Consider the following 14897-nt stretch of genomic DNA (forward strand, 5'->3'; position numbering starts at 1 on the left):
TACCCTTGATAATTCTGGCTTTTATTTTCTGGTAAAAAGTCATACATGTAAATACACATCTAATATATTTCATCAGAGATGTTCTTATACATAATATAATAATAACTCTTTTAAATAAAGTAGCACTAAATGTATTATAGCACTCCATGATAAACTATATCGGTCCATGTCCTGTACAACATGAAACAGCTATTTTATACAATTATTGATACATGAACATGACTGCATCAATAAATTGTGTTATAATGGCCATATTAAAAAAAATATTCTTACATAGCGCAGGGGTATCTAAGAAATAGAATATTTTCTTTTATATGGTCTAAGTTTAACACAGTAAAAAATGAAAGAAATTGGTCTGATTGGTTGCAGGACCTTTCTTTATAGATTAATTTGGAGATTTAGGGTGGCACGAACACCTGACAGTTTCCAAGACATGCAACAGACCAATTATTTTCATTAAACTAGTATGATGGATTCAAGTACCTAATAATCCCTAACTGGATCTCGTTGACTTCCAAAGATATGTTTTTAAAGATAAAGAAGAAAGTGTAACCTAAATCTACCTACTCATACACGTCACTGACATCCATTTGTTTTGAAGCATCATAACAAATAAGCCTGTACATCAATAAAATAATTTTAAAAAACCATAAATTAATATCCGTATTTAAGCCACTGGGTGTGTCATTTTAGATATTGTAGATCTTTTTAATACAAGGGTTGAGCAAATCTAAAATTTTTTACACTGAATCCTGCTCATCACTAACAAACAAAATTAATTCATTATTGATGTCCAACAACTAACAATAAATAATAATTACTATACAATATCCATTATCTTAAAATTGTGACAACCTGTACAATTAAATTAAATGACTTTTCTCTTGACTATTTGTATATATTTATTTCCCTCTAGAACAGGAGTGATTGATTTCCAATATTTCCCTCTAGAACAGGAGTGATTGAATTCCAATATTTTCTTCTAGAACAGGAGTGATTGAATTCCAAAATTTTGTAACATACTGGCTGTAAAACTGTTAAAAGATTGAAATTTATAATTTTCTCCAGATCTAATCATATCCACAGAATAAATAGACTTCTATCAGATCTACCTTTTAATATACTACGCCTCAGCTAACCTGTTTTATCCCAGCTTCTGTCATTTGAGTATCACCGGACCTTACAAAATTAATGGTAGTATATAAATCATCAAGTTAACTTTGACAGCAAGTGCCTTTAATGGTAGAAGAATGAGACTAGTTAAATTTGACAGCAAGTGCCTTTAATCTTATATAATAAACAGTGGTCCAAATTACCCTAATTCATGTAAGTACTATGGTTAACTATAAATAGGCAAGGAAAATCAGAATATCACAACAAAATCTATATAACCACAGAATTTCAAACAGTATTCAAGGGACAATATGTCTATAAACATCTTTGAAGAAGATCATTTCAGAAATACAAAAATGAGGTTTATGCTTACAACTTATATAGATTTCGAAATGAACTCATAGACTAGCAGGCATTAAATTTTTTTATCTCTTTAGATTTGGTTTATATATTCTAATTAAAATATTAAAACTTATCTGTTAAAGGTTTATAACATCAAGCTTAATTAATTGTTTATTAATACTGAAAGTATGTACATCAAGCCCCTGCATATTAATTAAATCAGTGTTTAAATGTTAAAAGTCACCATTTGTCAACAGAAATTTAATGTACCTATATAATAATTTCAATAATCTCAAACTCTAAACACATAATTTGTTATCAGGGTATATTCAGCGATTTTTTTACAGTTTTGATCACGTTGAATGCTTGTGGTAAGGCATTAGTTTCTAGTGTTTTAGCGTAGGGCATGGGAACATCGGCACCTGTCACACGAAGTATCGGAGCATCAAGGTAATTAAAAGCTGAACCTGAAAAATAGGACAAAAAGAGACACATAAATGAAATGAAATATGGTTTAACACGTTAGATGTTCTGGGCATACACTATCAAATTCCTACTGTCAAGGGTTCTTTTACGTGCACGTCAAGGAATATATGAGAGGACCTTGATTTTCTATCCACACTGAAGGACAAGATGATTTTTCCTTGCCAGACTCAAAGTCCTGCCCACCAGTCAAGGGGGGAGAACTCGCTGGAAAATCCTGAGGAATTTTCTCAGAAGTCTCTGGTTAGTGAGTGAGCACCTAAATCACTGAGCCACCACGAATACAGAAAATATCAAAATCTGGCCTTTTTGTTTATGAGAGAGAGAGATAAATGTGATTTAACGCCCACTCGACACAAACTAGGTCATTTCGGGACTAACACATGGTTCAATTTTGTTTCAATAATTCGCTTGCGCGTACGGGTCTTTAGCAGTGGGAGGAAACCAGAGGACCCGGAGAAAACCCACGAGGTTGGACAGGCGACCCTTCTCCTTGTCACGTATAACTGGTGATTCGAAACCCCGCCAGTTGACTCAATGACAGACTGTATGATACAGCGCAGTGCGCACGTGCTAACCATTCGGCCATCCAACCCCCTTTTTGTTTATGACATAAAATATTAAAATTTTGAGAAAAAGAGATAGGAATTGGATTAATCATCCACACAACACAAACCAGATCATTTCGGGACTAACATATGGTTCAATTTTATTTCATTAATTCAATTGGGGTCTGTAGTAGTGGAAGGAAACCGAAAAAAACGCAAAGCTTGGACAGCCGACTCTACTCCTTGTCACGTACAAGCGGGAAGTCAAAAACACTACAGACCTTATAATATAACCACCCCACCCCGTAAAATTTTGAGAAAACCAAAAAATGTGAAATTCTTATTTTTTTTACTTACTTTCTGAAACTAAAGCAGATATTTCAGCACCTACACCATATTGTGGCCAGCCTCCTTCAACAGTTATTAAATGATTCGTTTTCATAACAGAATTTATTATAGTTTCTTCATCTAAAGGTCGTAAAGATCGAAGATTAACAACCTGAAATAAAGGGATAATCAATATGGTTTGAAAACTAAAATTTAACTAAAATTCACAACCAAGACATTTCATATCTGAAACTAATCTGCACAATTAGATCAAATTTACCAGTACTGCATTAAACTTCTGAGAAAGCAAAACAAAATCGACAATTTCCGGGGAACTAAGAAAAATTAATTTGTTTCCATGGAAACACAAATATTATTAATTGCGTCATGAATAATATCTTCTTAATTCAAATTCACATATTCTAAAAGGTAAAATATCACCAGAAATATGTGAGCATTCACAAGAAAAGTTGGACGAACTGATACAACGCTGGCTACAGCAATATATGTCAGCATATAAAAGAAACAAACTAATCTTTATGTATATCTTCACTAAAGATATGAAACCCGGTTTTATTGTTCTATGGTGACAATAAATTTTAATGAATATAATTTCTAATAGTTATAGACATACCTCACATTCTACACCTTTACCAGCCAATTCTTCTGCTGCTTCTAAACAAATACCAACATATCGGGTATGTGTTACTAATGTTACATGTTTACCTGAAAACACAAAATAATCATCCAGATAATCATCTTGTCTTTTCTGTAGTGTTAGAAACAATTCAGATAGTCACCTGGTGTATACTATAGTGTTTGAGAGAGTTCAGATAATCACCTAGTCTATACTGTAGAATAAGAACACTGTAGCGTTAGAAACTGTTCAGATAATCCCCTTGTCAACTAGAATACAAATAGATTACTTTGATCCTAAACAAAGTATAATACATTTCTACCATTTGATCAATATCCCAAAATCTTGCTGATTTTCCTATTTCTTTTATTTCTAAATCATAGTACCTTTCAAAATACTGCAACTCGTACGTAACTAACGTACGAAAATTAATTGGTGGCTAGCTTTTTTTTTTGCACGTATACAGTGAATGGCCATTTTGCTCAGTAATCCCAGCCAGAATTTGGCTATTTTCTAAATTTGCGTTAAAGTTTAAAATATTTGTTTTAGAACTGAAACACATTAACCATTAGTCAATCCCAACGCTAAAAACATCAACAGAATTGATTGTGTATATCTGAAATAGACCCGACCGACGCACAAAATAGTGCAATATGGCTGCCTCTATGAACAACCCTCGCAGACGCTGTCATTGAAGACAACGTCAATTCTATGAGTTGTAGATGTTATTTTTGTGAAAAATCATTGGAAGAAGAGAGAACATGTTGGAACTGTACGAATTATATAGTCTTTATGGGTGCAACGGACACAATGCTGAAGATAAACCTATCGACGCCAATGTCATGACCTGTGATGTGTAGATCATGTGATGGCTACTGACTGTGTCTAAGATACTTCTCCGCAGGTAGCGTGTCTCAGATGTTCAGAATGTACTGCATCTATTACTTGCTCTCAATAGAACTACACAACTTTTAAACTTACCTTCTCTTTCAATTTTAGCTTTACCAATAGGTATAACAAAATCTTCACCCATTGCTTCATCTGACATCTCAAATGGCAAACCATATAAAATTTCATTTTCTAAACATACAACTACAAAACAAAAGGTCTCATAATATAAATATTTCAAATAGAAAACTAAAGAAAACGAATGGGAGTTTAACCTTCATCAATTTTTATTTCTCTTAATACATGTGAATTGCCAGGACATACTTTCCTTGTCAGCCCAACAGAAACTAAGCCTGGTGAGTGGTAACCAGGCTTCGATAATCCTGAAGGTTTTTCTTGTTCCATGCTGAATACTATCAAAATTCTTCCCATGATAAATGAAATGGGGTTAATCATCCTACTTTTCTACTATGTCTGGGTTAATGAAGACAGGCATACACCATACAGTATGCTATGGGGGAAATTTTACAAGGACAGCGGCACTACAGCCTACTCTTATATCAAGTTCCAACTGCCAAGGGATCATTTACATGCATGCCAATTTGTACACAGGACCTTGGTTTTCCGTACCATTCGAACAACTAGACAGCTGTCCATGTCTGGCCAACAGTCCTGCACCACTGACAAGGGGAAACCATGCTGGGAAATCCCAATAAACTTTCTCGGCCAACACCAGGATCAAACCTGCAACCTCCAGGCTAGCAAGCCAACGTCTTAGTCACTTAGCCACTGTGGTTCCTTCCCATGATAAGCAAGGTATCTAGAATTAAACCTTTTTACATTTACTTCACTCAGTTTACCAACCTGGGTTAGGATCTCTGATTGCAGCCTTTAATAAACCTTTAGCATCTTCTGAACTATAAGGGGAGACAACTTTTAAACCAGGGCAATGAGCAAACCAAGCACCAAAACACTGAGAATGTTGAGCGGCCACACCAGCAGCAGCACCATTTGGTCCACGAAAAACAATATTTACTGGTACCTAGGGAAATAAAAAGAACAAATTTGTGAACTTAAAGCTAGTCTTTCACCCCAAGTTTTATTCACTAGAATATATCCGGCATTTCTCGATAAAATGCTAACAAAAATTCCCCTCCCCCGAAAAAGAAAGAATCAAGAAAATCATTAAAACAGATCTATTTTCTAATTTTCAATGAATAATTCAAAGTTTTTGAAAAATGTTAATTGTTAATGTCAATAAAACTCACCGCTCCGGCCGACATGTAATATGTTTTAGCGGCTGAATTTATCACCTGAAGAAAAAAAACAATAACATAAAGTAAATTTCATCAGCAATAACTACAAGAACCACAGATTTTTTTTTCATATCATTTCACAATGATCTAGAGTTTTTCTAAGGACATCAGTTTAGTATGTAAAGATCTTAACTGTCAGTCATTTAGTTAAACATACATTATACAAGAGCTAAATCTGCCTATTGCAGATCTTTCTTTTGGCCTGAAATGTTGTCTAAATTATTAATTAGACATTAATTAACTTATCCAGACCATAATCAATGCTAGCCAGCGATATTTATTGGATTACAATCAGATTTGCTCCTAAACTTTCATTCATGATTTAATCATGAAATGGATAATCGAGACTATGTATTTTATCGTACCGACTTTGGTTATGATGATCGAGGCTAGGACGAAAATTCAATCGGTAAAATCTTGGTTCAGACTGTGTCAATTTGACTGAACTTTTCAGCAAATTCCCTTTACATTATCTAATTTTTAACTATTATAGTGAGAACTGTCAGCTATTTATCTAATCTCCCATAATTTATCTTTAATTACATTCCTTATAATTTTAGCACTATCTGTATTTTCATTACTTTTTATTGATCGATACTTTAACATCTATCAACAATAATTTAAGTTCAATACCTGATCTATGGCTTGCATGGAGAAATTAAATGTCATGAATTCAACAATAGGCTTCAATCCAGCCTGAAATAAAAGAAGAAAAATAGAAATAACTATTCTACTCATTCCCTTGAATTATTTTACTTATATATGCTAATAATGGCAAAAATAAGTTGAATAATTTTACAAAGACTGCAAAATTCAAATTGTCTAAAAACTGGAGAGAGAGAAATGGAGTTTAACATCTACTTGACACAAACTAGGTAATTTTGGGACTGACATATGGTTCAATTTAATTTCAATAATTCGCTTGCGCATAGGCATCTTAAGCAATCCAACTCCTTGTCACGTACAACTGGGGAATCGAAACCACGACAGCTGACTCAATGACAGACCTTATGATACAATGTGCACGCGCTAACCATTCAGCCATCCAACCCTCCTTGTCTAAAAACTGTTTATATAGTTATGATTTAATTAAGGGTATTTTGTTTTATTCCATCAAAACATTAAGATACATTAGCGTGCAACCGTGATATATTTAGACGTTTTTTTTAAATTGGATATAATTTGTTTCCTCTAGAGGTACCAGAAGCTTAAAACTAGATTTTGCGTACAATCAGGGTCAAGGAAGTAAGAGTATGAGGAGCGTCAATTTTATCGCGCCGTTTGGATCCGATTTTCATGAAATTCGAACTCAAACATCATTATGGTGTAACGATGATATATTCAAATGTTATTTTTAAATCAGATAAAATTTGTGACCACTAGAGGGACCACAAACTAAAAATGTGATTTTCGTACAATCTGGGGCCATAAATCAGGAAGATACGATTCAATTTGCACGAATATCGACAGGAACCGAGATCTTTGGGTTATAAACATACATCTCAAGTTTCATCAAAATCAGATAAAAATTGCGACCTCTGGAGTGTCCTTAAGCTAAAAATGTGATTTTTGTACAATCCGGGGACAGAATCCATGAAGTTATGGTCCAATTTCGAAAGGAACCAAGACCTTTGGGAGATTAACCAATACTTCAAGTTTTGTCAAAATTGGATAAAAAACTGTTACCTGTAGAGTGTCCACAAACAAATTGTGGACAAACAGGGGCGACAATAATATACTTCCACATAAAAATGTGGGGGTATATAAAAACAACACAATATCTTACCATGGCGGCGCCAATAGCTAATCCAGTAAACCCCATCTAGAAATATTAAATAAAAACATTTTATTTTAAAGAGACATAGTGATAACTAATACTGTATATTGATACTGTATGTCATACATATTTAATAAGGGATAATTGATTGCATTAGTGACAGAGATAAAATCTACACTGTTCATTGTTTCAACCGTAACAACCAGAAATATGGTTTAATTCCAAAATCCAAACTAATAAAGACTGATATATGTTTTGCAGTGGCTTTTGAAAGAAATTTTGACTGGATAAAGTCATTTCCATGTACACAGCACATCAATTTTTTGTCAATCTGTACAGCTAGATGCTTTTCCGGGGCAGACCCTCTCGCCCTGCTCCACTGACAAGGTAAAACTAGACTGGAAAATCCAAGCAACTTTCTTGTGTACTCAGCCAGCTACATAGTAACTGAGCTTAAGAAATATTGAAGACGTTGCTCAATGGAAAGATGAAAAACTGTATATTTTACTTTAAACAAAATGAAATGACTTTATTCATCAGTTTACAATCGTCACAGTTAGCACCAGAAGTTAAAATGCATGTAATAATAAAATACCTCGGTGATTGGTGTGTCTATGATTCTTTTTTCTCCAAATTTATTCAACAACCCCTTGGATACCTGAAAAATTATTTCCACATTTTTACACCTGGGAGATAAGAGTTATACTGTAACAAAATGACTGTCATTAGCATTTACATACATTATCATATTTGGACATACATGTATAGTGAAACACAGTACACCAAGCCTGGAAGTAAAACTCGCGTCACAAATATTGTCAGACATAAATTCAAAGTTTGTCGGTAACAATTCATCTGGTTCCTGTCATTTTAAAGATGGCAAAATTTCTTCTTTGATATATTTTTTTTATTATAAAGCATGTCTGGCACGAAATTGTCAGTTACATCTAAAATTAATATCTACATGTACATGCTAGCAAAGTTTTAAGGACTAGTAATTAAAGATGAATTATTTAAGATTTAGATTCAGAGCTGGCTCTAATAGTTCAAAAATAATTAAGGCAAAATGAATATATTGAAAATTTCATTCAAATTACTTTAGTCTAGTCAAAGTGAAGTTATCACTTTTTTGATATCTGAAAAGATGTGGCATAGTTTGTTTAGTATCAAAACAACGATATTTGTTATTCAAGAATTGGCCTCGATTTGCCATTCTTAAATTAAATCACTAAATGGCGATCATGTTTTAATCGGTTTATCGCTTTGCCATCCAATGGTCCAGAGAATTGATTATACTATAGGCTTGTCATGTGAATAAATGTCTATATAATAGTTTATATAACATTTGAAACCAAATAAAAGACCTGCATAGACAGAATTAGCTCTTACATAATGCATCTTTAATAATACCCATAAAGTTACTAAGCTTAACATCTCGGAACTGAATAGTACTAGATTTCGTCCAGAGTCCTCAATAGAACAATAGAAGAATAGTTTATACAGTGGTATACTATCAAATACGGACATCATTAGCTACAATAACATAACTAGACTAATAAAGAAATTTAAAGTTACTTTATATTAAAATTCTTATTTGAAAACAATGACAGAAAATTTAACATCATTTTTATTTAATATCATCAGTGGCCAGTCAACAATATATTATATTTCTGATTGAAACCCTGCTCTCACTGATCTTTTATATTCTATATAATACAATAGATGGAAATGGAACAGGTTTTAAAGTCTTTTCATCACAATACATCAACCATTTTGAGAGAAATTCTATGGTTGTGTGTGTGCAATGCAAGGTAGCATTTTAACCTACATGTAGGGTTCTTTTGTCTGTATAGTGTTTATGCCATGGTTTTCCATACCATCCTATATCAATAGGTCAACTACCATGGCCTGGTCCCCCAAATTACAACAGAGAGAGTGCCATGTAACATAAACCAACCTTATAAGCTCCATCATATTGAGCAACTTCTTCTCCCATCAAAAATACTCTTTCATCTCTTTTTAATTCCTCTTCTAGGGCAGAATTCAGTGCATCACGAACAGTCATCTAATTAAAATACAGATGGATTAATTATGTAAATAATCATAAAAAGATTGACCCTTTCAAAGTGTACGAAGAAAAGAGTGTTATAAAAGTGAAAGCAAAAACCCAGCCTAAGTCAATTATTCTGCACAGACTCCCAAATACTAAAAGTTAGTAAAAGGAAATTTAGTTAGTTTTTATTCCAAACAGATCAAAGTTGTAAAAATATCCTATTTGTGTACAATCTGAATTGAAGTTTAAGCATGGGTGAGATAGCTTATAACATTTGTCTTATTCTCAAAGGGTAATTAAATATATCTGAGGCGTAATCCTAGCACACCACAACAATATTAATAATTTAACAAAATTTATCTCGTCCATGTCAATTCAAGGCAAATCGTTTAAAACAGTTGGCAAATTTCGACTGTTATTGCATATCTAGTTTTGATTTTTATTGTTCACAATACTGACTAACATTTCCTTAGTTTTTAGTGATTTTATTTGAAATTCTTTAAAAGAGTTGTTGTCAAGGTCAATGAAAAACTCGATGAACATGCTCCACTACCATATTATAATAATTATATTCTATGGTGGTAACAGTTATAACTTCTGGCATAGACTTGATCAGGACTAAACACAGTCTTACAAAGCATTCAAACTGTCTGAAACAACTCGATTTAAATGGTATTCTACACAAACATGGCATACTGTAAAACAAATGTCCAATGTCAAATTTGTTATAACGATTCTCTCACCTGTGTTCCTAACCGAGCTGGTGTCATGGAGATATTTCTCTTCAAAACCATCCATACTGGATCCTACAAATAATATAAAGTTTATTTGTAGTATTTAATCAATAACTATGTCTGTAATGAAATTATTTACAACAGAATTAAAATAAAATCCAACCTTCACCAATTTCCGAACAGAAATAGCTGCCATGTTGCTTGCTGTCGTGATGCACCACAAAAGATTTTTGACTAATCTAATTGGAGTTACCTCCCTTCTACCGTAATTTTTGTGTGAATATTTCCCAAATGAAATGAAATGGAGTTTATCGTCCTACTGTTCTGCTCCTAAACTGGGCTAATGAAGACGGACATACGCCATACATTGTGCTATGGAAATTTGGCCCGTTGCTACGGCCTACTCTTATATCAAATTCCAACTGCCAAGGGATCTTTTACGTGCACGCCAATGTGTACACAGGACCTCGGTTTTCCGTACCATCCGAAGGACTAGACAGCTGTCCTTGTCAGGCCCTCCGTCCTGCAGCACTGACAAGGGGAAATCACGCCGGATAATCTGGATGAACTTTCTTGGCCAATGCAAGAATCGAACACCCGTCCTCCAGGCTAGCGAGCCAGCGTCTTACCCATAGCCACCGTGACACCCCCCCCCCCCTCTTCCAAATGAAGAAAACAGCAAACGTTAAAAAAAAAGTAAATAAATGAAAAAAAAAAAATAAAATGAAAAAAATCAACTGTAAATATATCAATTTACCCTGGCTATGATTTCTAAAAGATTAATTTATTGACATAGCCTACAATTAAAGCCAGGAGATAAGGTTCACTGTACCACCACAGAAGTCTATGGTGAATAAGGATCACAGGGGCTTGATGCAGAATATCGATGGTCATGTTATGGACCAGGTGCACGCTATAACACCCCTGGTTCTGCTATATTCATTATTGGTTTGCGGATTCCGACAATTTGGTTTTGTAAACGTTTTGTATGGTGACAAACGACCTTTGATTCCCTTGCAGGCGACACTTTAACCTAATATGTTCACGGCATGATGTGGTAAGAAAGTGCTGTGACCAGTGGCGGATAGTTTTTTTTAAATGGAGTGGGCGGGGGAGGGGGGGCAGGGGCAGGGGCGAGGGGCGGCTAAGTAGATTCCTGTAGGCCCTATGTGCACCGTGGCCAGAAATGTTTCTTTTGCTCTGTCTTACGATTTTACAGAGAAAAAACCCGGGTCCTAGAGAAACCTCCACACTCTACCCCGTGTTAGGGCAATCACCAGAACTAACGGTTTAGCGATTATAAAAATATTTTTGTTGTCATTTTATTTTATATGCTCTCCCATCACCCTGTTAGAATTAATAAGTAAACGTCATGGAGACGTTTCCATGTTCGACGTCATTAAATATTACGTCATTTAGAAAGTTGTGGATTTCCAAGACCTTATAATACTACAATGGACAGAAGGCGCAGATTAAGATCTATTCATTATGACCAACAAGAGAAGTCGACAAAAGTAGAAAAGGTAACTGTTGGACATAGTTTATAAATCATATGAACTTCAAATGTGCTTAAAACAGAAATAATGAAATATTTTGATAAAATTAGTTTTTTTGATAAGTAAAATTAAAAATACGTTGAAACTGAAAGTGCACAACAAAAATAGGACCAACGCCAGTGGGCTATGAAAGGAGATGGAATCGAAAATTATTTAATGTTAATTTTTGATGTATTTATATATTTGATCATTACTTTGTTATCTCTCTATTCGCAGTCACCAAAAGCATCACCATCAAGCTCATCGTCCTCCTCTCAGTCTTCCACATCATCCACATCGTCTACATCTGAAAAACTGAACAAAGAACATTCAAGATCTGAATCCAGAAATCTGTCACCAGCAAATGAGCCCATTGCTAAAACGAAATGTGTAGGGCACTCTAATGCTGGCAATAGATCCACTTCAAATTTCGAAAGACCAAAAACCAGACACTACATTAAAACAATACCAAACAGACCAACTGGTATTGACATAGTAGACAAGACATATCCTTTAAAGCGCCTAAGCGATGCCAACGAAGGATCCTCGCATTCCCCACAAACTTTTACAGCACATAAGACACTAAACACAACCCCGACTTCGTCAAGTCCTAGTGTTAAAAACGACGAGGCCAAAGGCAAACCCAGTGTCGAAAGTGCGTACTTTTATATTAGGCGAAAACGTCTTCGAAGTGAACTCAATGAGGATGGTCTGTGGGACGGTTTGCCGGTTATGCTGCGATATCCGAAAAATTTACAAAAAACTAAAATGATGTCTGTAAACCTGAGTCAAAGCGATGACGTGGGGGATACTGTTCAGCCAAAAAGTAAAAACAACCGCGAGTGCGCATCAGATAATGTTAAACCAGTGAAATTCAAGTCTGTTGAGGACAATACATCGACAGGCTGTAAGATTAAACATTGTGGTAGAAGGTTTTCGGAATCGGAGGATTCACGAGGTTTTTCCTTTATTTGTTCAGATACCCAACCATTTACAGCACGGGACATAGCTACTGAGGATGGCGAAGTCAAATCAAACTATTTTAACCTTTTTAAAGAAGGACTGGACGCCAATGTTGTATCCCCTCCCCCCGATGCAAATAGTTGCGAAGCATCCGAAATCCCTCACGAAGAAAAAGGTGAGGATAGTGTTAAAGTTATTGACGTTTCTTGCGGCTCACTGGGAAGTTCCGGATGTATTTCTACTGATACATCATCAGACGAAAGTATTGAAAATCCCACAATCATCGAACAAAACATTTCTACTGATATTTGCGGAAGACCCAATACACCCCCTGTTGATAAAAGCTGTAGTTCTGAAAGTTCATCGGAAGCTTCAACGATAAGTTCCAAGTGCGGTGATAATGATCTGAACGCAGGGAAAGATCGGGTTCGAGCATTAACTCGGAGTGTAGATGATGGACATAAACATTCCTTATACAGAAAACAGCTGATTACTGATTTGTTTGGATCTTGTAGTAGTACTACGAAATCATCGGCAATGGGTTCAGAATCTGGTTTTAGTGTCCAAGAAATGCATCTTAATACCGATATGTCATCTGAAAATGATACCACCAGTTCACACAAAGACGTTGGGAATGTAAGCAAGCGTCTCTCTGCCGATAGGCCATTGCTGCACACAGTTCATACAAAGCGCAATTTTCCCGTTGGAAATGGCCACGAACTTATAAACACTGAAAACAACCACTCGTCAGAAAAAGGTTTAGAGCAATCCCCAGACGAAATGGCAACAGGTGAATCTCGTGAATTATCTAATCAAACATATAGATCATCACCTAGTTCGTGCCAGACCTGTATTATGGATTGCCATTGTAGAATTATTGAAACATCCAATGATACGTCTATAGATTGTGAACATAATATATCTGGCACACTGTCCGACAAAGAGAACCCGAAATCGTCAACGATATTACAAGCTGAAGCAGGTGGATCAAACCAAGATAGTTCTAAAACTGCTATGACTGGGTCAGGCCAGAGTCACTTTACCTATTCAGGAGATGAAAAGACAGCAGACAGCCCATTGCTTAGCAATTTGTCGTCCACCCAAGAACCCGCTAGCTGTGAGACACAAAACAGCATATTCAGCAAATGTTCAGCTCAAGTGGAATTGTTCTCCTCCTGCTCGGATATATCAAGCACATGTTCCCGGAATCAACCCCTTAATTCAGATTCGTGTACTTTTGAACATAGCCAGGAACAATTGACGAACCTATCTGTGTCTCGTGGCAGAACTATGGATGGCTGCTCAACGCAAAGTTGCCTACCCGAGTCGCATTATTCCAACGACAGACTATCCAGATCCGTGACAATGTTCAGTTCTTTCGCTGACGTATCAAGCGATTATCCCAATAATACCGCAGATACGACTCAATTTGGATCCAATGTGTGTCAAATTCAAAAGGTCGCCCTTCCTATTTTCAGTCCAGAGGCACTATCCAGTGAAAACAGTGCAGTAGATTCCCAGAGTAAGTCATCCAATGAATCACAAGAACTGTTGGACGGTCGTCGTGTAGACTCAGTTAATTATCTAGGAAAGAAAGCAGACGTAGACCGTGAACAATTACTGAAAGTGGGGTTTCTACCGTCAACAAACATCGAATCCACAACGGCATCTTCTGCAGATAGTGACAACAGCAGTAAACTAGGAAGACTTCACATTGATCTGTCAAGGGAAACCTCTCCACAAACCCCGAAACGTCGCAAATCAAAGACATCCCAATTAGCGAACTCCATTACAACACCTAAACGCAGCATTCGCCTGCAAAGAAAGGCGTTTAATCTCTGTAAAGACTCCCCCTCAACATCCTCATCAACGGCTTCCAGCAACAAGATGGACGATTGTAAAATTAAGTCTATCGATGAAATTAAAAAAGAAAAATTGGAAATAGAAGAAATCCCCGATAAGTCAAACTGCGGTCCGGCGGAACGTACCAAAAGAGAAATACCAGACATTAAAGAGTTGTTGGGATTGGATACTGGGCTTTCACATAATATTAAACCAAAGAAGAAACCAAAACTGTTGAAACCCGAATCACATAAGTCAAGAAATACAATTTGTTATCCTGAGACTTCAAGAATTTTAAAAAAAGAAAAGCGTGGTTTTGGAATAAACAAACTCAAAACA

General features: G+C 35.6%; 1 protein-coding gene across 1 annotated transcript; it reads right to left on the bottom strand.

Annotated features, from left to right (window-relative positions):
• Positions 1-5: 5 nt before the first annotated feature.
• Positions 6-10442, bottom strand: LOC126828222 (pyruvate dehydrogenase E1 component subunit beta, mitochondrial). The gene is made up of 12 exons (XM_050557869.2): positions 10382-10442; positions 10228-10290; positions 9389-9496; positions 8027-8089; positions 7441-7476; positions 6288-6350; positions 5607-5651; positions 5203-5380; positions 4432-4542; positions 3448-3539; positions 2844-2985; positions 6-1922 (listed from the first exon to the last, which is right to left on the bottom strand). Exons 1-12 carry the CDS (start codon positions 10412-10414, stop codon positions 1774-1776), a joined length of 1083 nt encoding a protein of 360 aa, XP_050413826.1. The 5' UTR covers positions 10415-10442; the 3' UTR covers positions 6-1773.
• Positions 10443-14897: the final 4455 nt, after the last annotated feature.

Source organism: Patella vulgata, chromosome 7 (assembly GCF_932274485.2).
Source record: "Patella vulgata chromosome 7, xgPatVulg1.2, whole genome shotgun sequence".
In the NCBI taxonomy this organism is placed as follows: Eukaryota; Metazoa; Mollusca; class Gastropoda; family Patellidae; genus Patella; species Patella vulgata.

Bases quoted from the DNA above. Each gene is read 5' to 3' on its own strand.
- LOC126828222 (XM_050557869.2), bottom strand. From the start codon at position 10,414: ATGGCAGCTATTTCTGTTCGGAAATTGGTGAAG. The intron at 10,291-10,381 runs GTTGGATTTTAT...TATTATTTGTAG, and splicing joins CTGTTCGGAAATTGGTGAAG to GATCCAGTATGGATGGTTTT. The intron at 6,351-7,440 runs GTAAGATATTGT...CTTTTATTTCAG, and splicing joins TAGCTATTGGCGCCGCCATG to GCTGGATTGAAGCCTATTGT.